Source organism: Pelodiscus sinensis, chromosome 25 (assembly GCF_052426305.1).
Source record: "Pelodiscus sinensis isolate ZL-2025 chromosome 25, ASM5242630v1, whole genome shotgun sequence".
NCBI classification, from domain to species: domain Eukaryota; kingdom Metazoa; phylum Chordata; order Testudines; family Trionychidae; genus Pelodiscus; species Pelodiscus sinensis.
Genome location: NC_143076.1, coordinates 15,067,306 through 15,094,473, shown reverse-complemented (window position 1 = coordinate 15,094,473; position 27,168 = coordinate 15,067,306). Strand labels below are relative to the sequence as shown.

The 27,168-nt window shown below is 47.1% G+C and overlaps 1 protein-coding gene across 5 annotated transcripts in view; it reads left to right on the top strand.

Annotated features, from left to right (window-relative positions):
- DIXDC1 (DIX domain containing 1) overlaps positions 1 to 25,983 on the top strand; it is an 81,092-nt gene extending 55,109 nt beyond the window's left edge. For 2 of the 5 annotated variants that reach the window (XM_075909782.2, XM_006111215.5), the window contains 14 exons: positions 3,722 to 3,870; positions 7,253 to 7,342; positions 7,441 to 7,494; positions 8,863 to 8,913; positions 11,978 to 12,082; positions 12,670 to 12,723; positions 13,295 to 13,387; positions 13,478 to 13,549; positions 14,051 to 14,137; positions 14,338 to 14,499; positions 16,815 to 16,881; positions 18,604 to 18,712; positions 19,338 to 19,446; positions 21,515 to 25,980. In XM_075909782.2, the coding sequence (XP_075765897.1) occupies positions 3,722 to 3,870; positions 7,253 to 7,342; positions 7,441 to 7,494; positions 8,863 to 8,913; positions 11,978 to 12,082; positions 12,670 to 12,723; positions 13,295 to 13,387; positions 13,478 to 13,549; positions 14,051 to 14,137; positions 14,338 to 14,499; positions 16,815 to 16,881; positions 18,604 to 18,712; positions 19,338 to 19,446; positions 21,515 to 21,595 (1,283 nt within the window). In that variant the 3' untranslated portion in view covers positions 21,596 to 25,980. Of the gene's footprint in view, positions 1 to 3,721; positions 3,871 to 7,252; positions 7,343 to 7,440; positions 7,495 to 8,862; positions 8,914 to 11,977; positions 12,083 to 12,669; positions 12,724 to 13,294; positions 13,550 to 14,050; positions 14,138 to 14,337; positions 14,500 to 16,814; positions 16,882 to 18,603; positions 18,713 to 19,337; positions 19,447 to 21,514 lie in introns of all 5 variants that reach the window. The other 3 variants (XM_006111218.5, XM_006111217.5, XM_089773384.1) reach the window with 3 other exon arrangements.
- The last annotated feature ends 1,185 nt before the right edge of the window (positions 25,984 to 27,168 follow it).

Here is a 27,168-nt window from a genome sequence, read left to right as displayed (position 1 = left end):
GAGCTGAACCTATGTAATGGGGTTCTGGATTTATGCTACAGATGCACAAAATCACCTACTAGCTTGCAGTGACATTTGCAAGGCTGGGGATTATTGTGTGATTATTGCCAGTTTTTACTGACATATCATTGATATTTCTCCATGACACCTCCCCTCTCCTTGATAAACCTGATTGTTGTTGCATTTCAAATGGGCTAAAAGGATTAACCAAAATGTTCTGCGGCTGGGTCACTTTCCGTTTTCAATCTATTTACCATCCTCCGAGGATGCTGTTTTTTGAAGTTCCTGACATCAATTTCCTCTCATGAGCGTAGTGTGGAAATGGTGCATTCAGATCAGCCTCTGTCCCTAGGCTAAATGACAGGGAGTCTCTCTAAGGAAGTGTTTTGTCATCCCAACCAGTAAAGCCCCTACAACTCTTTAATCTACAATATTTGACTGTAAAGCATTTCTGAGGTTGAAATGTTTGATGGGCTGTAATAGTTCACTGGTGATCTCAGCATGCCTTTTCCACAGTGGAATGGCTTTATCCCTTGCCTAGAGATCTGTGGCTGCCTGCTATAGGGATGTGAAAGGTTAACCCACTAACCAGAAAGCATCACCCTAAACGGGAATGCTTACCATTCCGGTTAACTATAGGGGCTGGAGCAGCTCCCCATCCGCCGCAGGCAGAGGGCTGCTCCAGACCTGCAGAACCCTAAGGTCTTCTGAGGTCTCTTCCAGCCCTATGATTCAATAATGCACCACAGACAGATGCTGCTCCAGCTGGCCAGCCAACTGGAGCAACCTCTGTCCATGGCAGGCTCGACTCTCCCCCACAGGTTACATGCTGGCTCCCTGGGAGTGAGGTCAGTAGGGGCTGCCAGCCCCACTCCTGCGGAGCTGGCTGCAGAGCCCACAGCGAAGCCTCCTCCCAGGGAGCTGGGCAGGCAGGGGCTGCAGGTTCCACTCCCAAGGGGGCTTTGCTCTGTGTTCTGCAGTGAAAATCTTATTTAAGCTTTGACTGCAGAGCCTGCAGCGTGTGTAACCTCTGAGATTTTCAGCGGGTACACAGTTACCTTTTTAACCTGCTTTTAACATCCCTAGTCTGCAATTATGTGATAGGCCCCACTAACATGTTTATCTCCAAGTTTATCATTGCTCCTTGGGTACAAAGTCTAAATCCCAGCAGCCCTGGAGCTGTGGCATTAGCCAGCACAGACCATAGTGTCTTATGGAGATTACAGAATGTTGCAGGGTGTATACAATATTTTGGTCTTCTTTAAAAAAAAAATCCCATTGATCTCTTGAGCTGAAATCAAGGCCAATGATCATTAGCAGGGATGATACTGCATACAAAGCAAAAAGTCAGAAGAGCAAGGACAGACATTTTGGGTTTAGGCTACGATTCAAATGTTTATTAATCTGTACAACATGGCTTAATTGCTTTCTGAAAGTTGATTTAATTCTTGCTCAGATATTTTTGAGGACATGTAGCAGGGGACTAGTGCCTAGGTACCACAGCAGTGAAAGGGACGAGTAGATAGATAGATCAAACAGGAATAATGAGCTGGCTTATTATAATTGTCTCTGTAGGAAAAGGTTTCACACGGCAGATTATTGTGGACCCAGTTGTTCCAACCTTATGCTGAATAGGAGCTGGCTTCCCAAATAGCTGCATTAATTTCATGGAGTAAACTACTATTCAGCAGGAGTAAGCTTGATAGAACCCCCCGGGCTTCAATAAGTTGGTGAAGAACAAGGTTCTGCCTAGAAAACCTTGACTATTCAGGGATGGGACAGAGAGGCTTATAGTGAACGTGCCTTGCGGCATTCCCTCCCCCCAGCTCAGCAAGTGGAGCAAGACGAGGGATGTAAAGGAGTAGTCGACTAGTCGGCTACCCGATAAGCCTGTCGAATCGACTACTCGCAACCGCCCTGCTGCCTCTGTAACAGGCAGCGGGGGTGGAGAGGGGAAGCAGGAGCAAGTGCTGGGAGGAGACGGTTTAAAAGCTGATTCGCCCCAGCACCATCTACGCGGTGCTGCCCGTCCTCACCGCTGCTGCCTCTATCAGAAGTGGGGGGAGAGGGGCTGCTGCGAAGCAGCCCCTGTCTGTGGCGACCTGGCTGCTGGCAGGGGCTGCTTTGCGGCAGTAGTCCCTGTGCATGAAAGATCCCAAATCCCAGCTGGAACCCCCGCACATGGGGGCTGCTGCTGGCTGGGCAGGCATCCTGGCTCAATTCTGGCTTGCACTGGGTGCGGGACAAAACCCCGCTGCAGCTCTGCAATTTAAAATGCAGTGGGAGCCGGGGGGGCAGGCTGTCTGGCTCCTACTGTCTTTTAAACTGCAGAGCCGCAGTGGGGTTTGGGCCCATACCTGGCGTGAACCAGAACTAAGCCGGACTGCCTATTGACTAATCAAGTTGTCGATAAAAATTCTATCGACCGCTCGATTAGTTAAATACCTGCATTTTAACGTCCCTAAGTGAGACAATCATTCAGTTAAAAGTGGCGCATGCTCCCTGCCAGCACCTATAATGCTTCAATATGTGGAGCAAAACCTGGCAAGGGCTTCAAGAATTCTGGCACTGCAGCAGGGTTTTCACCCATGGCATAGCGGAGATATATCAAAACATTGGAAAATCTCGATCACAAGTATTTAGGACCTGATCGAAATCTCATTAACATCAGTATGGTCTTTGTATTGACTTTTGTGGGATTTAGATCAGTACATTGTTGGATTGGGCAGGGAGCTAGACTAAATGACCTTCTGAGGTCCCTTCCACCCCCTAATCTTCTATGATTCTGTATCTCATTATTGCTTATTGCAGTAGGCAGGGAGGGGGTGCCTCCTGCAACACTGAGATCTCCTCTTCCCACTGCTCTTCATCCTTTCCTACAGCTCCAACCCTAAGATATAAACACCCTCACCACCCCACCTCCCTCACTGCGTCCTCCCCTGCAACTTGCCTAGAACTCTCTAACACCAGGGCTACGTCTACACTGGCCCCTTTTCCGAAAGGGGCATGTTAATTTCACAGGTCATAATAGGGAAATCTACGGGGGATTTAAATATCCCCCGCGGCATTTAAATAAAGATGTCCGCCGCTTTTTTCCGGCTTTTAGAAAAGCCGGAAAAGAGCGTCTACACTGGCCCCGATCCTCTGGAAAAAAAGCCCTTTTCCGGAGGATCTTATTCCTACTGTGGGTTTTCTTCCCCTACTTTGAAGTAGGAATAAGATCCTCCGGAAAAGGGCTTTTTTTCCGGAGGATCGGGGCCAGTGTAGACGCTCTTTTCCGGCTTTTCTAAAAGCCGGAAAAAAGCGGCGGACATCTTTATTTAAATGCCGCGGGGGATATTTAAATCCCCCGCGGATTTCCCTATTACGACCTGTGAAATTAACATGCCCCTTTCGGAAAAGGGGCCAGTGTAGACGTAGCCCAGGAGACCATGTACATCCGTGCTAACAAAGATGATGGATTCAGGTCAACTTTGGCTCACAGGTATGCATATGCGGGAAGGTAGTGGCTCTTTTGCAGGGTGAATGAGGCATTGGTCCCCAAGCTAGGGCAAGAGGCTTCACCCTAGCTGTTACCTTGAGATCAGACGGAAAGAGATTGCAGTTTTTTGCTGCTGAGAACCAAGTTCCGAGACCTGGAGATCTTTGTTGCTGTGCCTTGCTTTCCAGGACTCCTCTGTTGCTGTTCAGCAGTATTTCATGTTGCTTTTTCCTCTTGCAGAAGAGACGGACTCACCATTTCTCCCAGAGTGGCAGGCCGGGAGCCCTGGGGTATATCTAGAGACCTCCTGGGAGGAGCAGCTGCTGGAACAACAAGACCATTTAGAAAAGGAAATGGAAGAAGCAAAGAAGATGATTTCAGGCCTGCAGGTATCCCTGGCTTTTCAGCTAATATTTCTCTTTTCTTTCCCTTCATACTCTTGTTTCCCTTTGATCTCTACCTGGGACTCAGGAAATCTGGGTTCAGTCCCAGGCAGTGCCACAGATGTCTCGAGTGAGCTTGGGCAAATCACTTAATCCATCAATGTGCTTATCTGTTGTATAATAATCTTCCCTCTCTCACAGGGTGATGTAAGGCTATTACGGTGATGGAGATAGGGAAGGACCTTGAGAGACAACAGAAAACACTAATCACAGCAGTTTAAGATATTGCTTCTTAAGCCTGATTCTAATCATGCTGTGCTCTTGGATCCCCCACTTTCTGCCCCAGCACTACTGTGGGTTTTCTTCCCCTTATCGTCACTGACTTGTGTTGGGTTGCTGGCCATCCTCCCATCTTTGCAGGGCTTGTGAATGAGATGATGGGAAGCAAAGAACGGCCTTTCCAAGCTCCCAGATGTAATTCAGGGAGGCTTGGAGAGACATGCAAGGATGCAGGCTTCATTCATTTCCAGCGTGTGCCCTTCCAGAGGCTGACTGTGCATGTAGTAAAGATGGGTATGTCTACACTACCCTCCTATTTCGAAATAGGAGGGTAATGTAGGCATACCGCAATTGCAAATGAAGCCCGAGATTTGAATTTCCCGGGCTTCATTTGCATAAGCCGGGCGCCGCCATTTTTAAATCCCGGCTGATTCAAACCCCGTGCCGCGCGGCTACACGCGGCACGAACTAGGTAGTTCAAACTAGGCTTCCTAGTTCGAACTACCGTTACTCCTCGTGGAATGAGGAGTAACGGTAGTTCGAACTAGGAAGCCTAGTTCGAACTACCTAGTTCGTGCCGCGTGTAGCCGCGCGGCACAGGGTTCGAACCAGCCGGGATTTTAAAATGGCGGCGCCCGGCTTATGCAAATGAAGCCCGGGAAATTCAAATCCCGGGCTTCATTTGCAATTGCGGTATGCCTACATTACCCTGCTAGTTCGAACTAGCGGGGTAGTGTAGACATACCCTATGAGAGTTAAGTCCAGCAAGTTCCATCATCAGTTACAGGAATGCTGACTGGGACAGACTGGAAAAGTGCAGAGGACACATTCTGTGCACCCATGGAGGGATCTCCTTTGGGAGTTCTGAAAAGTTTGGGTTGAGTAACGGATCATCTCCCGTCAGTGTGGTCTTTTGGTTACAGCTCAGTATTTAATTGGATTCATTAGGTGGGTGCCCTATCCCCTGAGTACATGGTAACACTTGAATGTGCTGTCACTATGAAAAAACATGTATGTTAATGCCTAAAGTAGCAAGATGCACCAGCTTTTTCCCATGCACTGGGGCTCCCATTCCTTGCCAAGAGGGTTGGCAGCCCACCGTTTTTGTTAGCAGACAAGGCGAATAAAACAGGCTTTGTGTGATTTGTGATTGGAAGTAATGCAAAGAGACAAGGAATGCAAGGGATTCAGTAGAGATTCATAGAACTGATCAAGAGACAGAAAGAATCAGATGTGTCTCCTTTTAGTAAGCCTGCTTGGGCTGTAAAAATTGGCACTTTCCCTACAGAATCATTTGAATCAGTTTTCTCTATAGGACCTTGTTCTAGCTGCCCTGGCAGCTCTAGTCCTTCCCTGACGAGATGACCCTCGCCTCTGTGCCTTTGTGTGACTCTGCTCACTGAGCAGACTCCCTGCTCCATATGGCAAAGACCCTGAACTCTCCCAGCAATACCCTTTTCTGTTGCGCTGGGAACGGCAGTCGTTTAGAATTGTAAATATTTATGTACCAGCCAACAAAGCCCGCATTGTGTGAGCAGCACACAGGCATGCTCCCAGCTGACAAAGGGCAGGGGATGCAAAAGATTCCAAAAGAAAATAGATGGTTAGTGCAATCTGCTTGCATAACGCACCCACCGGGAGCAGAGGAGGCAGCGCCGGAGAGACTGGCACTGTCCCCTCAACACACTTTGGGCTCAAGGGAAGGCAGCTGGCATTGCTGCCCTCCTCAGAAACAGAAGGAGGGAGCTGATACAGCTGTCTAAGAAACTGGATTTGATGGACTGATTGATTTCCCTTTCTTGCTCAATATTTAAAAGCCTCTGGACTGTGAGGGTTGGCTTGAAATCTTGAAGCCCTGTGCAGCTTTCATTGTCCCAGTGTTACTCCTGTTTAGATATCCTAACTGGGCAAACTTTGGGACTGCACTCAGATAGCATCCTGAGGTACCCACCTTCTAATATCCTTGAAATTAGAATGTCCATTGACTGAAAGACTCGCTTATTTTTTAAAATTAAATATGCATTGTTTGATGCCTTGGACACATTTCACACTCGTTGGGGCAGTAGGGAGTCTCTTGCAGCAAATCCCTGCCTAGCTTTCAGCTTCTTTCCTTCAGTTTTTGTATATACTCTCTGTCTTTAACAGGTGATTTTATGCAACGTGGATTAAAACCCAAGACAAACATGGCTCATAAAAAGGGCTACCCTAGTTTGGTGCAGATTTCCCCTTCATTTTGATGGAGTTGCATATGCCGTAGGGATGTTAAGTAATGATTAATTAGCTAATCAAGTAATCGATGGCATTTCCATTGACTTCTCAATTAGCCAATAAGAAGGGGCACTTACTGCCGCCGCTGTGGCTCTGGGCTTTAAATGTAGAAAGAGCCACTGGGCTCTTTCTACATTTCAAGTGCAGAGCTGCAGCAGTGTTAGCTCCCGGCTCCGGGACAGCTCTGGGACAGCTTTTAAGCTGGCTCCCCCCAGCACTGGCTCCTGCTCCCTCACCTTGCTGCCTCTGATACAGGGGCAGCGGGGGGCCAGGGTGAGTAGTGAGTAGTCAACTCGACTACACAATAAGCCTGTGCTTATCGGGTACAGTGAACCCTCGTTTATCGCGGTAGATAGGTTCCAAACCCGACCGCGATAGTTGAAAATCCGCGAAGTAGGGACATGTATATTTAACATGTATACAGCGAGCCCTCGCTACTTCGCGGTTTGACCATCGCGGATTCACGTATATACATAATGTAATGAAAAAAGTCCGCGAAGTCGTGAATCCGCGATGGTCGAACCGCGAAGTAGCGAGGGCTCACTGTAGTCAACTACTCGACTAGCCACTTACATCCTGTCACCTGTCACCAACAGACTTCTCTGCTGTGGATCTCTCCTTGGGGACATTGTGACATGTTTTGTTTGTTTCAAAACAACCCCCCATTTCTGTTCAGTAACATGTCAGCAGAAATGATAGAGGAAATAGTTTAGAGGCTGTTTGGTCCAGATTGCTGTGAAATGCTGTAGGCTAAAGCGGTGGCAATGGGATTGAGTCTCTCCTTATGGCTTTCCAAGAAATTGCCTGATTAGGGATTCTTTTTGCCTTTGCTGTTTTCTAGGCATTGCTGCTCAATGGGTCTTTACCTGAGGATGAGCAAGAGGGATCATTTGTCCTTTGTGAACATGGAGCCTGCCCAGAAGAGCAGCTGGTAAGCACATTATTTTCCCATAAAATCTAGTTCCAGTCAGCTTTGGGCACTGGTGTCAGCCAGAGGATGGGAAATAATTGCAGTGCATTTGCATTCAGGTCATAATCCGAAGTCGCCTGGACCAGAGCATGGATGAAAATCAGGACCTAAAGGTTAGAAGAGGACAGCTAAAGACAATGAATGGTTATCAGGGTTGGGTTCCTTGGGGCAGCTTCTTTTCTACATGTAAAATATAGCTCTCTAGTTTAAGCATAGGAAGGGAATGTTGTTGCACATGGATGACTGGGAGTCAGCCCTGTGCTGCTGTCATGCAGTGTGAACTTGAGTATGTCACTGAACTTCTCTGTGCCTCAAGTTTCCTAATTTTTAAAATGGATTCATCATTTCCTCCCAATGGGCTGTGAGAATGAGTGAGCTGAATTTGGAAACTGCTTTGAGATTCTCACATGGGAAGTGCTTTATGACATTATTATTATGCATGAATGAGCGCTTTCATGGCCATTCATGTTGTAAGCTAGTGTGGGGTAGAACCTGGGGAAATGCCCCCTTTTCATCCAATTTGCCTCTAAATAATGCTGTCAATGCCGCTTTCCTTTACAACAAAACACCAAACAATTATTTAAATTAAGGCCAGCCCTGAATAGACTTCTCTGCACGTTCTTCGAGCTGGAGCCTTTCTCAAGAGATGCAGATCGTGCTGCATTGAGAGAACTTTATCCAGGACAATCATTAAATTTCTAGCCATGTCTGAATGTAAACAAGCTTTCATGTGGAAGATAAAAGCAGCTAAGAAAAACCCTCTTGTCAAGCCGGTCTCTCTGGTGCTCTACACTGATTTTGGCTGTGGCCCAGCACTAAAGCTGGAAGCAAAGTGCTCAGCAATACTCCAAAGTGTAGATTTGGGGGGCGGGTTTCAATCTTTATTTCTGCAATTTAATATAAAGAGTTTGAGAGCTATGGATGCTCGACAGGTGTTTCACGGAGAAAGAGATTTCTCTCACTGAGGGTATGTCTAGACAACAGGCTTTTGTCGACAGAGGCTTTGACAGATACTGTCGACAAAGCCTCTGTTGACAAAGAGCGTCTAGACTACAGCCAGTTCTGTCGAGAAAGCAAGCCGCTTTTCCGCCCGAGATTCTAGATGCTCTCTTTTGAAAAAGAACTCTGTCGACAAAAGGCATTATTCCTTGTAGAATGAAGTTTACCGATGACATCAAAACTGCCGTGTTCTATCGACTTACTGTCGACAGAACTCGGCGGCATTGTAGACGCAGGTATAGTTTTGTCAACAAAAGTCCACTTTTGTTGACAAAATCCTGTAGTCTGGACACACCTGAGTTTGTAAACTCTTTAAAATGGGTCCTTCCTCGTCCAAAGTGGTTTTTGGTCTGCTGGAGGAGTTGGGTGTTTTTTTTTTGTATTCCAAAGAGGGTGTCTTAGTGACCCAGTGTTGGGAGGGCTAGGGTTATTTCTGGGCTGACACAAAACTGCCATTTAAACAACGTGTGTTGGATTTACAGAAGGAATTACTGAAACACAAACAAGAGGCACGAAACCTACAAGGCATAAAGGTGAGACGAGAATCAGTTAAATAGTTAACAGTAAACTTTGGGAGCCTATCAGAGGGGCCAGGGGAAAGATGATACCTCTCAGCTTACCTCAGAGGATGGAGTAGGGCCTGTGGGAGTCAGGACTCATAGCTTTATAGAGCCCAAGGCCAGAAGAGACCACTGTGATCATCTAATCTGACCTCCCTCACAATACAGGCCAGAGACCTGCCCCACAATAATTCCTGGTGCTGATCTTTCAGAAAACATCCCATCCTGACTGACAATTTGTAAGTGATGGAGATTCCACCGTGATCCTTGGTGAATTGTTCTGGTGGGTCATTACCCTTGCAGTCTGAATATGCCTTATTTCCAGCCTGAATTTGCCTAACTTCTGCTGCCACTCATTGGATTGTGTGAGATCTTTCTCGGCTAGATTAAAGATCTCATTATCAAAATGTTTGATATGTATAGACTGTAATTGAATCACACCTTAAGCTTCTCTTCATTAAGTTGCAGAGATTGAGTTCCTTCAGTCTGTGCCTACAAGATACGCTTTCTAATCATTAATCATTCTTGTGGATCTCCTGGATTCTGTTCCTGGCACTGGGAAGTGAATATGCTCAGAGCAGGGGGCTGGGAGTTAGGACAGCTGGCTCTTTCACTGACTGTCTTTGTGACCTTAGCTAAATCACATTCTTCTTTGGTTCATACTTTCTCTAAGGGATGGGTAGGACAAGGTATGTGAATGGTGCTTCTTGTGGCCTGTTAGCCCTGCTCTCCTAGAAATAAATGTGGTACAGGTTAGTGGGGGTGGACTGGTTTATTCCTGGCAGCAGAGAGGAAGCCATGGCATGTGCAGATGCCCTCCTTAGCTGGGGCAGCTTTTTGGCTGTTTGTGTTCCTGTTTGCCCAGCACCTCCCTCTAGAGCAGTGGTCTCCAACCTTTTTACACTCAAGATCACTTTTTAAATGTCAGAACAAGCCAAGATCTACCACCTCATCCTTCTCCCAAGACCCCACCCCTTCCTTGAAGCCCCGCCGTCTGTTCTCCTCTCCAGCACTTGCTATCCCCAGCCTTTATAGACTCTACACTACTGCTTTTTTTTTCTGATTCTTCTATAGGAAAATTCTGGACCAATTGTCAAAAAGACCCTTTCTTTCGGAAGCCCCCTTATTCCTCATGGAACAAGGAATACACGGGTTACCAAAAGAGCATGTTTGCTCTTCCACTAAAAAAAGTGGAAGAACAAACGCGTCCCTGGATGTGGAAGAGTTTTTCCGGGATATCTCTGGAATCCTGGAGAAACTCCTGCAGTCTAGCCAAACCCTCACTGGGTTGAGACAGGATGTGTGGGCTCTGGGGTGGGAATGAGGGATTTGGGGGTGGGAAGGGGTGAGAGGTGCAAGCTCCGGGAAGAAATCTGGATGCAGGAGGAGGTGAAGAAGGGGCGCTGGCTTGCGGAGGAGGCTCCAGGCTGTGGAGCGTTGGGGTCAGATGGAGGGTTGGGGTACTAGGCAAGCCACAGGCTTTTGGATGTCAGGTTGCAGGAATTTGGGTTGGGGTATGTGAGGGGCTCAGGGCAGGGGGGGTCCAGTGTTTGATAGGCTCAGATCTAGGGTTGCGGGGGGCGTGCAGGAGTGTTATGATGCTGCGCGGCCAGATGGGGGGTTGGCCCCAATTAAGGGTTTGCTGGCCAGGCTTCATTTTTAAATAAAATACTATGTCAAACACACAAAGTTTCTGCATTGTTTTTATTTATAATTATCTTGAGTCGGGGGTCACTGACCCACAGAAAAATCAGTTGGGGGCCACACAAGTGAGATGCAAAAAAATAACTCCTCCAAAAAACCCCAAGCCTCGCTAATGTGGCCCCAACTGTGCTGGTGGGAGCAGGGGACATGGTACTGGGGAAGGGTGCTAGTGGATGCTGGGGCAGGGGACAGGGTTCTGGGGTGGGGACAGGGTGTCAGTGGGGGGCAGGGGACAGGGTGTTGCTGGGGGCAGGGGGTAGGGAACAAGGAGTCCCCCGCACCTGCCTCCTCCCGGGACTCCTCCCCCTCCTTCCCGCAGAGCAGGGAAGCCCCGGTGTGCACCTCCTCTGGGGACTCCCTTCCCTCCCTTCCCTCCCCTCCCCCTGGCAAGTTCCCAGCATGCCACAGACCTGGGGAAGGGGAGCAGCCAGCGCACAGCTGCAGGTACAGCTGCAGGATTTCTGTCCACCCTACAGGAAGCTGCCACTACCTCCACTGTCACTGGAGGTAGGTAGTGGGGCTTGTTGGGGGTGGGGAGCCCGAACGCCTCACGATCGACTGGTTGATCCCTCAGTTGCGATTGATGGGTTGGTGACCACGGCTCTAGAGTACGGGTGCTGTAATAATCTGCTTCTGAGCTGGAGGTATTTTTAGAGCTGCCTGTCATCCTGTGTTGTGGAGAAAGCAATAGGCTGCCCAACGTGGAGCTGTTGGCTGCACAATAATAGCAATGGAAAAGTATAGGGGTGGATCCTGATTCAGGCCTGGATCCTGGCTCTCCAGAGACACATTCAGAGAGGAGTTGCCAACACTGTTATGCCTCAATGGGCAGCGTGAATTTTTCACATCGGAGGCTTGCTCGCTTGACTGATGTTTGCCTGTTTCTCGCTTATGGGTGGTGCAGGCAATAGACGCGGGGCGCTGGCTCCGGACCACCAAAAAGAGCCTCCAAACGCACAGCTGCTTCTCCCAATTGGGGAAGTTTGATGGTCCCATGCCTGAGCCGGAAATTCAAGCAGAAACACCGAGATTGCTCAGTGATTATGACCGCTGGCTAAAGACAGAGAATCCAGCAGCAGGCAGCAACACTGTATTAGGCCTGCGAGCTTGTTTGGGCAGATACCTTCACGTCTCCTGTTGGGGTGTCAGGACTCATCTTGGTCCCTGTGCCACAGTCTGGCACTCTGCATGTCACTCTGTGTCCCCTGGGCTTGTTGTCATTTTCACTATGTTATCTATCAAATGTAGATCAGCCGCTCCTCGCGGCAGGGTGCCTGCCTGCTCTCCGCACACCAATGGTGCTGTGTTAACAGTAATTCGTGTATTTTCCCAGGATGCATTGCAGCAGAGGTTGGCCCAGCAGGATGCTTCAGTTCTTCAGCTAAAGCAGGAGCTTCTGAGAGCAAATATGGACAAGGAGGAATTGCACAACCAGAATGTGAGTCATTTGCGCTGCTAATTCTGACAGCGTCACACGTATTGGGGAGGATCGCTGAATACTGCAGGGTCTGAGAGCAGAGCAGAAGGCCTAGTAGTCACCGTATAGGTCCATGAGTCATGGGATAGATGGAGCAGTGATCACAGGGCTGTGCAGTGGAAACAGTGCAATGCAAACCCAGTGGCCTGTAGTCAGACTCAGTGGACTCTTCTGCTCCTTCCTCTGCTTTCAGGAGGGTTCCTCCTCTTCTTCCCCATCCTCCAGAGGCTCTCCTCGTTGGTTGAAACAAAGGGAAGCTTTCTGACTGAGCTAAAGCTGCAGTGGTCCCTTTATCTCTGTTCCATGTGTTAAAGGCAAGTGACGTTTGGCAGAGAGAGCACGTGTGTAGAATCAGTATTGAAGAGGCAGCAGGAACGAAGGAGGGGGCAGTATATTTGCCATATCCAAGAGAACCGCCTACTGCCCTGAATATCTCTGTGTGTAACTTCATTGCTGCTCACCTCAGGCTCTGTTACTCTATGCACCTACCCCCCATGGCGGCCTTTATCCTGAGATACAAACCTCTCTCCCCGATTTTGTGTCTGCAGGTTGATCTGCAGAGGAAGGTTGAAGAGAGGAACAGACTTCTGGGAGAATACAAAGTAAGGAAACAGCCAACCCAGTGGCGTGGAGATTGGCAGAGCCCAGGGAACATTCTTCCCACAGGGCTCCTGCCCTCTCTGTCTGCACATATGCTCTGTCACCTCCATTGGGCTATCACTGTGAAGAAATAGCAATAACAAGGGGTTTCTGGGTAATCCTTTGGAGTGGGGCTGCTCAGCTTAAGAAGTGCTGGAAGGCGCCTGCCACCTGGGGGACTCTGCATAGAGCAGTGCTTTTCACAGTGGTCATCGGGTTACTTTGGGATCCACCTTGCACACAATGCTTACCTACTGCCCGTAGCATCTATGTCCTTCAATTAGCCTTGGGGCCTTAATGAATTCTGGGCCAATCGATCAGGTGTGCTGCTGGCCTCCGTGCTGAGTCTGTGGCATGTCTGTAGCCCAGGGTCAGATGGACCCTTTCAAACAAGGCCTTAAAGTACAGTTAGAATAAGGAGTTTAAGGCAGACAGGCTGTCCCTGCTTTTACCCTTCCCTGCTCCCGAGGAAGGTTAGGGTGAGCCTTCATCACCTGCTCACACACTGATGTCTCCAAACTCTCTGGGTTGCAGAAGGAGCTGGGCCAGAAGGACCGGCACTTACAGCAGCACCAGGCCAAGCTCGATGAAATGCTCCGTCAGCTCTCTGAAGCCAGCTACCAGCAGGTACAGAGCCTGCAAACATGCCTTGCCCTTGAGAAGCTGTTGCCAGCCTGGTCAGCTCAGTTCCCGCTGATTTCTCTGTTCCCTTTGCAGGCAGATTTGCAGCGGGAGCTGGAGCACAAGGAGGCCCTGCTGGCTCAGTGCATGAAGAGAGAGGCAGAAGAGGTGCGTGGTTCTTGGAATGCTGTTCTGTGCCTGACGTTATGTAATGTGCAGCTAGAATCCAGTGCCAAGCTCCCCGGGGCACCCCTCCGTCCCAGAGAGGCCAGGCTCCCTGGGACATCACAGCCAGAGCTGCTGTGGGGGCTGCTCTCTGCCACAGCTCAGCTGGGAAAGTTCAGACCTATTCAGTTTCTCTCATCAGCTTGACAAGGGGCGAAGCCCAGTGGTCTGAGCACTGGATGGGGGAACAGGAATTGCTGGATTCTAATTCCAGCCCTGGTACTGATTCCCTCTGTGGCTGTCTGGCAAGTTACTGCCCATCCCTGACTCAGTTTCCCCATCTGCAAAATGAGAATCATTACACTGGCTTAGGTTCCGGTGTGGGGAGGGGGTGTTGTTTAGGAGTGAATTTCTGTCCCTTGCGGAATGGGGCTGGGTTGTTGGTGCAGCTGTTTTCCCTGCCGCTCACACGTCTGAGAGTCAAGTGTCTTCTCCTTGCAACAGGTGATGGGCTACAGCAATCACAGCACTCAGAGCAATGGCTTCCTCCAGACAGCAGGAAAAGGAGCTGCTCCCACGGCCCACAGAGTGGTAGGTACTCTGCTGCTTAGCCAGAGCTAGCTCAGGAATCCGATCAGCATCCTTCCCTCTGCCACTGCCAGCCTATAAGGAGAGCGGAAGCCCTGGAGAGTCCCTGGGGCCTGAGAGAAGCTGCACTGCCAGGAGGGAGGGAGCTTACCCTGCGGCTCTGAATCCCTCCATTGGCTGACTTCTCCTGGTCTCTTGGGCAGACAAATGACCTGCAGTTGGTGCGCGATGCCCTGCGCAGCTTGCGGAACAGTTTCAGCGGCCACGACCCTCAGCACCACACTATCGACAGCCTGGAACAAGGCATCTCCAGCCTGATGGAGAGACTGCACCGCGTGGAGACACAGAAGAGGCAAGAGAGAAGGGTAAACATTCCCCACGGGGCTTGGCTTCTTCCCTCCACCTGCTCTGACTAATCAGGGCTTGCATCCAGGGATTGCTCCTTCCCCTCACATCTCTTCCTGCAGCATGATGATCATGTGGTCCCTTTGCTCACTGAATCCTGAAGAAGCCTAGACTGTGTCAGATGGAGGGCCCCTAAGGACTTTAGCCAGCCCTGGGGGAACCCATAGGCCGCAGCAGATGGTGCTTCATTACTGTACCTCACATCTCTGCTCTCACTGGAGGCCTAATGGTAAGATGTGCTTCTTACATCACTGAGAAGCAGTCATCTAGTCCAGTGGCTCTCAACCAGACGTGCACATACCCCTGGCGGTACCCAGGGATCTTCCAGGGGGTTCATCAGCTCCTCTAGATATTTGCCTAGTTTTACAACAGGCTACATAAAAAGCACTAGCAAAGTAGAACCTAGAATTGTATAGAAACAATGGCTTGTTTGTACTGCTCTCTATACTACACAGAGATGAAAGTATAGTATTTATATTGCAGTTGATTTCTTTTATAATTATGTAGTAAACATTAGGGATGTAATAGCGTAGTCGATTAACTGATAAGCAAAAGGTTATAGGTCAAAGCTATAGACTACACGTATTTCCCCTCTCCCCTCCTGCCAGTAAATTTTTTTAGCAGGCTGGCCAGCAGCCCAGCTCCGTCCTGGCTTGTGACGGGTCCAGGACGCAAGCTGTGACTACATTTAAAGTGCATTATGAGCCAGGCAGGCAGGCAGCCCAGCTCCATCCTGGCTCATACTGGGTCTGGGAGTTCAGAACCCCCATGGACAAGGGCTGCTGCCACCCTGCACTGCTGCCTCTTTATCGGAGGCAACAGCACAGGGCGACGGGTAGCCAGTCCGCAGTGGGAGATGATTTTTAAACTGGCTCCCCTCTCAGACCAGCTCCTGCTTGGCACCCCACGCTGTTGCCTCTGATACCGAGGCAGCAGCATGGAGTGGCAGGGGGCTACTTGGGAGTGAGGCACACTGGATGCTGGCTTTGCCCCCAGGGACTATAGAATAGTCGACTAACCTATAAGAATTCATGAGGTTACTCGACTGTTCAATTAACTGATACAATTAACAGTCTACAAATTAACAGTCTACAAATTTTCAGTAGTAGTGCACTGTGATACTTTTGCATTTTATGTCTGAGTTTGTAAGGAAGTAGTGAGGTGAAACTTGCGGGTACACAAGACAGATCATACTCAAAGAGGTAACGTAATCTGGAAAGGTTGAGCGCCACTGATCAAGTCAAGTGTTGGAACTGTAAGGATTAAGTGGCTCACGTTTGCAGAGTGCTGTAAGCTGCTACTAAACCACTATGTGCTGTCATTGCTGCCGCCTGGACTCTGTTGTGCTGCACAGTGGTATTTGGAAGCACACACTTGCTGTCCTATAAGTACCCAGGGTTAGTTTGTCTTTGTCTGAGAGCAGGGTTGGGTTGGCATTTTTAATCAGTCCAGCCCATGTGCTGTTTCTTTATTGAGGTCTATTCAATGTCTGCAAGAAGAGTGGCAGTGCAAAGAGTAAACACTGACATTCAAGAGCTTCGGGGGGTAGCCGAGTTAGTCTGTTACAGAAAAAACAACAAATGGTCTGGTAGCACTTTATAGACTAACAAAACATGTAAATGGTATCATGAGCTTTCATGGGCACAGCCCACTTCTTCAGATGACCGGAGTTATGAGTTGGGGATATGAAAACTCGAAATAAATAGGAGAGGGGAGAGAAAGGAAAAAGGGAGGAGGGTGGGAGACAGAGCATCATCAAGCATCTGGAGAATGGGTACTTAAACCTAAGCAGATAAAAATCGAGGTCAATAGATAGATACCCAAAACATTCAAAGTCCTGGTGAATCTGACTCCAAAGACTCTGCTCTGACTGTTGTTTGTTAAGGACTACAGGCCATGCTGAACCCCAGTAAAGAGTTGTAAATGGAGGCACTTTGCCTCTCTGAGCTGTGGGAGAGGTTGTGTGAAATCTGAGCTCCTATCGTCTTAGGAGAAAATAGTCATTCATGTTGGTTACATTTAAATGTCATTTCTTGCAGCAGGTGTCTTGGCAAAATCTGTATGTTTTGGGATTCTCTGTGTGTCTGCATTGGAGCGAGGGGGGGACGTGTTTGTGTGTTGTGTGTGTCAGGGTCCCCACCACCCACAAGCTCTGTGTGCGTGCGTGTGTCAGGCAGAAGAAGGTTCTTATAAATTGTTTCATGACATTTTCCTTCCCTGGCCAGTTTGCTTGGGAACTTACCCTTTGCCTTCACTCTCTTGGCTTTCCTCATAGGTTCAAGGGAAGTCACCCGCCAGCCAAGGAGCAAATGAGTATCGGGACTCCTGGCCTCCCAACTCCAGTGAGTGCATTTCAGCTCTGTCACTCCAGATATTGGCTTCACGGCTCAGAGGTTTCCTAGACAGAGCTCACTGCTGCATGTCCCTCTTGGGAAGCAGAACAGTCTGGCCTCTCCATTGCTGTACTGTGGTGCCTTGGCTGTTTGCTTTACAGACTAAATTCAGTGCAAGGTGCTGTGGGCAGGCAGAATGGGAGCCTGATCCTGAATGGAATCCCCAAGCACTGCCACAATATAAATAATAGTAGTCAGTAATTACTCCTTGGATTCAGGGGCAAATGCCATCTTCCCTCAGAATTATAGTTGGCTGCATTGAGGGCTTGCACCACCTAGTGGCCATGAGTACCATCCCTTAGACCAGGATTTAACAAGTACATAGTAGCAGAGCATTTTCCCCAGTCACTGCATTTGCCTGACATGAACAGCGTTAGTTTCCTCTTCATCATGGGAACTGCTTTTCTGGGGTCGGTTGTCAATATAACCTGAAGAATCCATTGGTTTGAAAAGACTGGACTCTCACAATGGCAGTGAGAACACTGCCTGTTGGTGGTGGGGACAAATAAAAAGCCCCACTTTTAAATAGTGGTAGAAGTCCCACTTTTAAACGACATTGCAGTGCTCAGCACCAGGAGGATTTTAGGGGAGGGGAAGGCACAGGAGAAGTTAACAAAAGAATTAAGGACACATAATGTCTAGATTAAGAGCCGGATGTGGCTTCTGCTGACAAGTCACCTACAGTTGCCTTTTTATTTAAAGCTGCAGTTCCTGTAGCAGCCTCCATGTCACCAGCCCAATGCATGCAAAACATGCCCCACCCGCCTCCCAAAGCCCCTGCAGGCACCTTCCCCTCAACTGGAGCAGTCAAATTATTCAGGCATCAGCAACCACAAACCCAGAATTGCTTGGTGTAAAGAGCTCAAGGTGATGGCCAGAAATCCCTTGTGATTGATGTCCCAGTTTGCCGTTTGCTTTCTTTGTGTACATGTGAAGATCAAAAACCAGAGAGGTCTCACGGTGTAAAGTTTCCCTGTCTAGGCCTTTGGCATTGACACACCCTCATTGCAGGGACTGGGAGGGTATTGGCACAATCAGAAAAAGAGACGCACGTGTTAACAAACCTACCATGTACACAGACACCTCCCTAGTCTATGTAGTATGGGCAGAAGGGCAGGGGACTGTGTCTGTTGCACCTTTCTGAGTCAGTGGGGCTGAGCTGATATATGACCTCTTGACCTGTAGATGTCAATCAATTATTGCTCCCCCTTTTCTGTCAGTGAAGATGAGCAGAATGAGAACCACTTATATTGTGTTCCTCCCTCACCTCTGAGCTGCTAGAAGGACTGTCACTGTGATGATTCTCTTGGAATGAGCTGGAATTCTCCAGTCACTGCAAAGACAACAGGCAAAGTACCTGTAGTGCAGGTGGTGCGCTGCGTGTGTTGTGTGCATTGGGCTGTGTGTCATTATCCCAGGGGCATAAATAGGGTGCCCCTTCAGGCTAACATTGTAATGCTCACCTTGCAGTGCATTGTCTTTCTATAAAGGGGCAAGATCCTGCCCTGGAGAGGGGATCTAACAGGTCTTTCCATCATCTAATAGCTATTTCCCATCTCTGCTCCTATGCTGAGATGATGATGATAATACCTCTAGGGGGAACAGGATTGGAAAGAAAACAGTGCCCTCTCTTGGCTGCAGTGACAGTGCTTTGTGTTTCTCTCTTTGCAGAATTGCCGCCTTCTCACAGCACACCCACTATGAGCAGCAGTGCCTGCACCAAAGTGCTCTACTTCACTGATCGCTCACTCACACCTTTCATGGTCAACATACCAAAAAGGTGAGACCTCTTTGCCACACTAATAGAATTTGGTTCACTGAGAGCACTGATCTTGTCCCTGGTGCTTCTGCTCACCAAAACATGCTCTCTGTCCCTTAAATCCAGCCTTTGACTTTATTTCATGGCCAAGAGGAGGTGGTTACAAGAAAGCAGGCCTAGGATGTGTTTGTTCACTTTAGGCCTGATGGAATTTCCCAGGATATGTACTTAGTTTATTTATTTAAAGCCCCCAGAAGATTGATCTTTGGTTTGTATGATAATTAATCTCTGGTTTTATGGGTGGGCAGCAGCCAGGCAGTTTTACTCTTACTCAAGTACAACACAAACCATTAGTGTAATTAAGATAGCAGCTATTGTGGTGACTGTACATAGGAAACGTAAAAGAGTTGGTCTGGGTTTGTTTTCGGTAAAAGCCAAACACTATTCTGTCTGTGATCAGATGCTTTGGGTCGCACTCGGTATTTTCCAGACACTCTGGCTCCCTTCAGTGTACTGTCCATTGTGCCACAATATCCAGGCTGGTGCCGATGTTCAGTGTGCCATATGATAGCTGTGTCCAAGCTCTCGATCTTAATCCTGTGGCAGAACGTGTCAGCAAAGATTGCTTTTAACTCTTGTTTTGCAGGTTAGGTGAGGTGACTCTGAAGGACTTCAAGGCAGCTATCGATCGGGAAGGAACCCACCGGTATCATTTCAAAGCCCTGGATCCCGAATTTGGCACAGTCAAGGAGGAGGTATCTTTGACCCCTTTAGTAGCAGCTCTCTCATAATCTAAGTTTGTGTGTGAGATCACAGCACAAGCAACAGCCTGGAAATCTCTGCCAGATTCACATCCCATGTGAGTGAAATCTCTAACTTGCTACAAAGCTACCGTTTCCAGAGCTACACTTTATGGGATGACAGGCCCCAAGTAAAGAGCCAAAAGCAGACGTCTTCAGGCCCCACTCAAAGCACTGACTTTCATGTGATCGCAAAGCAGCACAAGTGGTGGATGGTGATTTGCAGGGTCCGCCTTCACAGTGCCAGCTGATTCCAGAGATGCTCCCTGTGACCGTACTATTTGGGGGATGCAGATTCCAAATTGTATCTTTAAAAGGCAACTATCAGATGGTCTCCTACGTTCTGTAGCAGAAAGAGAGTCTTCCAAACAAAGCAGACACTCAGTTTATCCTTCCAAACTCTGTTCATAGCTTGATTTGGAGGAAGTAGAGCCAATGTGACACCTGAGTTGCAACCTGCAAGATCAGCACCCAGCTCTTTGGGTAGCACTGTCCTATATCAAATTGTTGGGCTGTTTGCATCTTACTGATGTCAGAGAAGTCTCCTGAATGGGACAGGCCAACGGGATTTGATCCATTTCTCCATCTATGCCATTGCTGCATTTGTTCCAGTTGTGGCTCTGTGGCCCACGGTTGTGAGCCAAGCTGGTAGAGATGGGCTTTCTTTAAACTATCCTAAATACTTGGGGCCAGAGTCAGCTCTGGCATAAGTGCTGCAATTCCTGTTAAGGTCAAAGAGCCTATTTATGCCACAGCTGAATGTGGTTCTTGGTTTGTAATTTGCTGTTTTCATGCAGCAAAGGTCCTCTTCCTTCTCCACACAGTAACCCTTCAGGGGCTCCCTTCCCTCAGAAACGTCTGTTAAGAATACATCAGTGCCAGTTTCTCCAGAGACAATCTAGCATTCTGAGCACTTGACTGGGAGCCAGGTGTTCTCAAGTTTTAATCCCAGCTCTGATGCTGCCTTCCCTCCCTGTGGACCTTGAGAAAATCATGATCCTTCTCTGCACCTCACATAGCCTATCAGAAAAATTGGGATAATAATCCTCGATTTTTCTTTGAGGGGGAGGAGCAAGCTGTTTTTAAAGCATGTTGGGAACTTAGAGTATGTCTACACTGCAGAGGTTTTTTTCAGAAACAGCCGTTTTTCCGGAAATACTTCACTTACATCCACACTGCAATCACGTTCTTTTGAAAAAAAAAACTGAAAGAACAGTGGATTTTTTCTGATATTGGTAAACCTCTTTCTACGAGGAAGAAGCCTTTTTCCAAAAGAACTCTTTCGGAAAAAGGGGTGTGTGGGTGGGGAAGAGGGAGTTCTTTCGAAAAAAGAGGTAAGAGGAAAAAGCACAGGTGCCCTGGTGGCCACTCCGTCCATAGTAATCACAGCTTAAATGCGAGATAGCATCCACACTGTATGAACGCTATCTGTCAAAAAAGCACATCACTTTTTCGATGTGCTTATTGTATGTGGATGCTTTCTTTCAGAAGAAGGTTTTTTTTGGAAGATCTCCTCCAGAAAAGCGGCTTCTGAAAGAAGCCTGCAGTCTAGATATAGCCTTACTGAGCTGTGTAAGTGCCAGTTATTTGTATTGTTTGGTATAATAAAACAGGTTCAATCTCTCTAGTCTAATAATCTCTGGTCCAGCAACATCAATGGTCTGGAATGATTGTAGTGAGCTGGATATCCACTTATCATGGGTGTGGCCAAGTTTCCTGCAGTCCCATAAAGTTTGTTTACAGCCACCAGTCCTGGCTCTCAGTGTTCTGTGCTGTTATTTAGCTCTAATTTACCCCCAATATGTCTTCTAAGAGCCCAGCAAGCAGTGGAATTGTTAGTAATGCTGCCAGACTATATTGACCTCATGACGTTCAGCAAATTTTCTGGTTTGGCACCAGTCCGGTCCCAAGGGTGCCGGCCTAGGGATGTTCAACCTGTACCTCTGTCTCTCATGCTATGCAGATGTAACAAAGCAGTGCCTATCTCCAGAAGTGACCCGATTATCTCTCTGCCTTTTTATAGGTGTTCCATGATGATGACATCATTCCTGGTTGGGAAGGGAAAATTGTAGCCTGGGTGGAAGAGGATCATGGGGAAAACTAATCGGACTTGTGGGTCTTGTTTTTGTGGGGACCTGTCACTGGCTGCACTGCTCAGAGAGAATGACCAAAAAGAGCATAAGCTGGGACACATCCAATTCAAGCTGCCAAAAGAGAGGACTTCTCTCAAACAACGGGTAAAACACTTTTTTGTGTGCGAGGATGCCTGGCGTCTAGCTTTCCATGGCCAAATGCAAACAGTGTTGTAAGACTGAATTTACAGGTTGATGGGAAAGACTCATCTTGCTTTGTCCTGTCAATAAAACCCTGGAGGCCTTAATGACGTGTTTCTCCATTCTCCTGGTTCCCCCACCCCCTGAAACGCCTGCTGCTGTTTGGGGTCTGCAGGTTTCAGCTCTGATTTGACACATTCAGTATTATACAAACCTGCCCTGATCCCTGAAACAATAAGTTCTGCCCTCATGGATCAGAAAATGCTGCTAGATTCTAGTTTCTGCCAGAAGGTCTGACCAAATCCATTCCTGAGGTATGGGGCCGAAGGGGCAGTGCTCCCGCCAGTGAACTCTGCAGCCTCTCCACACAAAGAGCACTAGGAACTTGACAGTGAAAGAAGTCTGTGGATTGTGCTGAGCAGTACCAAAGCAAAGATCAACCTTGTCTTTCTTCCCAGATGCAGGCTTCCACTTCCTAGGCTTGCTTCTGTTGTTTGCCTACCAACTTGCAGTCAGATCTGAGCCCCTTTATTGCCCTGGAACTCTTTGGTAACCAGGTGCTTACCTAACAGCCAATGGATTTTTGTTTCAGAGGAGGAAGCAGGAACCTTCCTAACTTCCCAGCAGAGGTGATGAGGTACTTTTGCTTCTCCTTTTGCCAGCTTCTTTTCCCTGTAGCCATTACCATCCCTGCCCTTACCATATGTCCAGCAGGGCAGACAGAAGATCTCATCTACTCTCCCAGGGAACAAGCAGGACTGTTTCGTCAGAGATGAAGTGACAGAGTCTATTCTGTTGGTGCATCTGTATTCCTTTTTCCAGCTTTCTCTGTGCAGGCGTCACCATGCACTTAATGTTCACTGACTGACAAGGCCATTAAGCAAATAACCAAACCTGTAGGATAGACGTTGTGACTTAGCAACAGCAGTACCATCCCAGTTCCCAGCATGCTTTTTCTTTGGCACCTAATGGAGTAGAAGATGGTGAGTTGGAGAACACATGCTACAATATCTGTTAGGATGCGTGGGGCTATAAACTTGCCGTGTAAACCTTTAAATCAGGCTGGAGCCCAAGCTCTGAATCCAGAATGAGCCCAAACAGCTATAATGCAATTTTATAGCCCTGTAGCGTGAACCCAAGTCAGCTGACACAAGCTAACCATGGGTATTTTATTGCAGTCTAGATATACCCTTCGGGAGCTGGGCTTTGCTTTCCTACTGCCAGGCAGTCAGGTTTCTGCAAGGCTGGCTGCAGTCTGCACCAAACAGGCACTATTGACTGAAAAGGTCAAACAGTGAGTCCAGCCTCAGTCTGTTCACCTTTGGTACACGTGCCCCTTTGTTGGGCTGCCTGCTTGTCTGAGTTGTGCGCATGAGCTTGGGAGACGAAGAAAACGTGGTTTTATTATTTTATAGTAATGTGACCTTTTGTAAACTCATTCCTGTTTATTGGAATTATTTTGTACCAGTTTACATCATTGTCTGAGGTGTATATTTTTATACCAGTGCAAGTGCTTTCTGTATATTTCCACAATACTGTGCTGTAGTTTACTCATTTTCTAGAGAATGTCTGTGTGTTTTATACAGTCTCCTGTTAACACCGCACACCAAGTGTGTTCAATGACTAGCTTTATTTTACTACAAAAGTACAACTAGTTCCTATTGGTTTTATATTTTACCAGCTGTTTCTTGTATAAACAGGAATTACACATAGTTTGTCTTATTACTTCCTCTGTATGCAGGAAGGGCTTGGATAGCTTTCTGACCCCACTGGTAAAACATGGTAGACCATTATTGATCTGTTCCAGTTCATGGGCTGATTTACACATACTTGTCTTTACAAACAGCAGCTGAAACATCAGCATTTGGGAAAGTTCCTCAATGGGAGAAAAGCAGTATCAGTCCTGAAAAGAAACAGAAATTCTCTTCCTCCCTGGAAAATCACTGGTTTCCCTATTGCATGTGTTTTAGTAAGTCGCTGTAAGACTGCATGAGTTTATCATACAGAAATGCATTGTTGCATTTCAATTGCAATTTCTCTTAAATGACTTTTAATTCAAGTTTTACTAGTCTGCTTAATTTCAGTAAGAGTTGTGTGTTTTAGGTGAGACTTGTCCATTTTATGGAAATAATTAAAACAGTAATTTTTCAAAAGGCCTCCACATATCCGTCCTGTATCCCTCTCTGCTTTTAAGAGATGAGCAGTGTTGGAGTTATCTATGGTGAGTCGATGGCTGACATAATTGCTATTGCGACAGTACATCTCACTTGTAGGTCATCTGTTTCAGTTCAGTTTTGCTCAGTAGTGACTCTGATCACCACTCAAGCAATCACTGGCTGATGGTCTAGATGGAATAAGTTGGCAATCTCAGTCCTGTTCTTAGTGGTTTCACATCACCATAACCACTGTCACCATCGAATCTCCTGTAGCCAATCATAGCAGAGGGGCCAAGGACTGAATAAGCCTTGGAGCCACTTACTGTCCTGTGTTTTCTTCAGGGCATGGGCGAAGTACATTTGGAGGCAGCACAGAGAAGGAAACATGCACTACCCACAAATGTTCTGTAGATTTAATTCTGTAGCACTGTCATCCAAGCACTTCATCAGTACTAAAAACACTTAGGCTGTGTCTACACTGGCCACTTGTTCCGGAAAATCAGCTACTTTTCCGGAATAACTTGCCAGCTGTCTACACTGGCCCCTTGAATTTCCGGAAAAGCACTGACAATCTACTGTAAAATCATCAGTGCTTTTCCGGAAAAACTATGCTGCTCCCGTTCGGGCAAAAGTCTTTTTCCGGAAAACTGTTCCGGAAAAGGGCCAGTGTAGACAGCACAGATTTCTTTTCCGCAAAAAAGCCCCGATCGCGAAAATGACAATCGGGGCTTTTTTGCGGAAAAGCACGTCTACATTTGCACGGACGCTTTTCCGGAAAAGCATCCTGCCAATGTAGACGCGCTTTTTCCGGAAATACTTATAACGGAAAACTGTTCCGTTTTAAGCATTTCCGGAAAAGGGTGCCAGTGAAGACGTAGCCTTACATACTAGAACAGAACCCTTGTTCCCTCTGTGACAGAACAGATAGTTACTACACTGAGTTCAAACCCTTGAAAAGTTTTGGCAGAACTCTGACTTTGGATATGCATATTCAACACCCGCCAAAGTCACTGCGATTTATATGAGAGAGCCTGAGGTCAGAACTATTCCCTTTCTCATATTATAATTGAAGGCCAGGGTCATGCCATGATCCCATCCCAGGACTGCTGTCCTCAGAGGCTCAAACACCTGCACCACTTAGGTTCAGCTTTGTTCTGTAATGACATGGCAGTTTTCTCTTGATGTCCTGTCACTGTATAAATGAGCTGAAAGGCCTGTGAATTAGGTCTGGAAAAGATGTTAACAAAATAAAGAGGAACAAGATAATCCTGGAAAAGAGTAGGTATACACGGAACACTTTTCCTCTCACTTACACCAGTTTTACATAGCATAACACCATTCACTTAAATTGAGTTAATCCCGATTTACAGCAGAGCATATGAGATCAGATCAGACATTGGACTTGGTCTTTATGTTTTCCTTTGATTCTAGATAAGTTTATTTCTGCCTGACTTTCTTCAAAGCTACTTTCTGGTTTCCTTATCGTTGTAACTTGGTTATTTAACACACATGCTATATATAAAGTTATATTTTCTTATAAACTATAAAAGTTTGCATTCATCACTCTTTGGAAAGTTAGTTTCTCTCAATTTGCATGTCCTCCAACAGAGTGAGAACTGAGGTTTATTGGTATATCTAGGAGCTGGATATATGTGACTGGATGTACTTTGAATTTTTGGACCAAGAAAAAAACATCTCAATAAACTGTAGTTTGCAAATGGTGTCTAATCAATTCATTTATGTGGGGAGGGCGGTGGCTTTGAACTGAAGCTTCTCATTTGTGATAGGTGTACAATGCTTATGTGTACAGGCCTGTTAGCTAGGTGCTAGGAACAGAATACAGTGCAGAAGGGACAATCTTGCACTAGTGGGTCTTTTCCATCTGGTTCCCAAGATCTTCAGAGGCGACAACTTGAACCTCACCTTGAAGAGCAGATTGGATCCAAGTATACTAAACAGCTCTGGGCTCATCAGTTGCTTCCTTACTTCCAAGATTTGTATTAATTTTTAAATAAAAGTGAGCCTTTGAGATGATATTTTAAAATTACAACTAACCCCTGACCCAGACCAAATTGCTCATATAATTTAAAATGAAATGCAGTGTAATAGCTTTTGGGCTCAGTGCACTGAGACTTGTGAGCACATACTCCTATAGCCACAGACTTTCATGTTTGTGCATGCAGGGTGCAGTGGCTGGGTTTACTGATGGTGATAGCACTGTAGAGGCTACTTCTGGGTGCTGAAAACAGTTCTTGCTAAATAATTTAGAAGCCCTAGAACAGTAATAATAACAAAAATACACATCTGTGTAGAGAGAACTTGCCAATCAAGGATTTCAAAGCACTTTACAGATGTTAATGATGTTTCCTCTCCACCCAGGAAATCACTGAGGCTATGTTTACACTATCACATTATATCAAGATAAGTTATTTTGAAATAATAACTTCCAAAATAACTATTTCAAAATAAGCTTATTCCTCTTCACAAGCAGGAGTAGTTATTTCAAAATAATAAGCCCATTATTTCGAATACCTTATTTCGAAATAAGGGGAGTTATTTCAAAATAACTCCCCAGCGGAGACATGCCCTAAGGGTAGCTGAAGGATTGGAACATTTAACCAACGGGGAAACTGAGGCAGAGACACCCTGAATAATAAAAATTAAGACCTTGATGCTAAAACCTGTGCTTGAGACCAACCTGGCACTATTTCTGAAGTTGGTGGCCTGCTGCTGGGGGCCTAAGCAGAACAGACATACAGGTTTGATTGTGCTCTAAAGCCAACTTCCCAGCTAGGGAACAACCTCATGTTCCTCACTTGGCAAGTGATGACAAAACCTGACTTTTATATCTCACAACTCCCTCCCTCCTAGGGCGTTCTGCGGGTCTGCATGAGTTTAAACTCAACCATGTTCATAGTATGTGTAGCATTTTTCCTTCATCAGTACATACAAGAATCACAGCATCTGCCTGTGAGTCATAAAACAAGCATCATAAAAGGAGCTACATTCCCCACAGGGGCAGCACGGTGGTGACCAGGGAGGGACTTGGTTGACAGCTGCAGAAGGATGCACTGAATCAGCACATCTGGGTTCAGTATTTAGCTTCCTGTAACCTTTCACCTTCCCAGTGCCCAACTGCGGAGCTGTCTTGGCACCAATGGGAGTGAATAGCACAGAAGAGACCCCCCCTCAAGTGTCTGTGATTCTTCCCTACTCCTACCCTGCATATGATCCTTTGTTCTATCCTA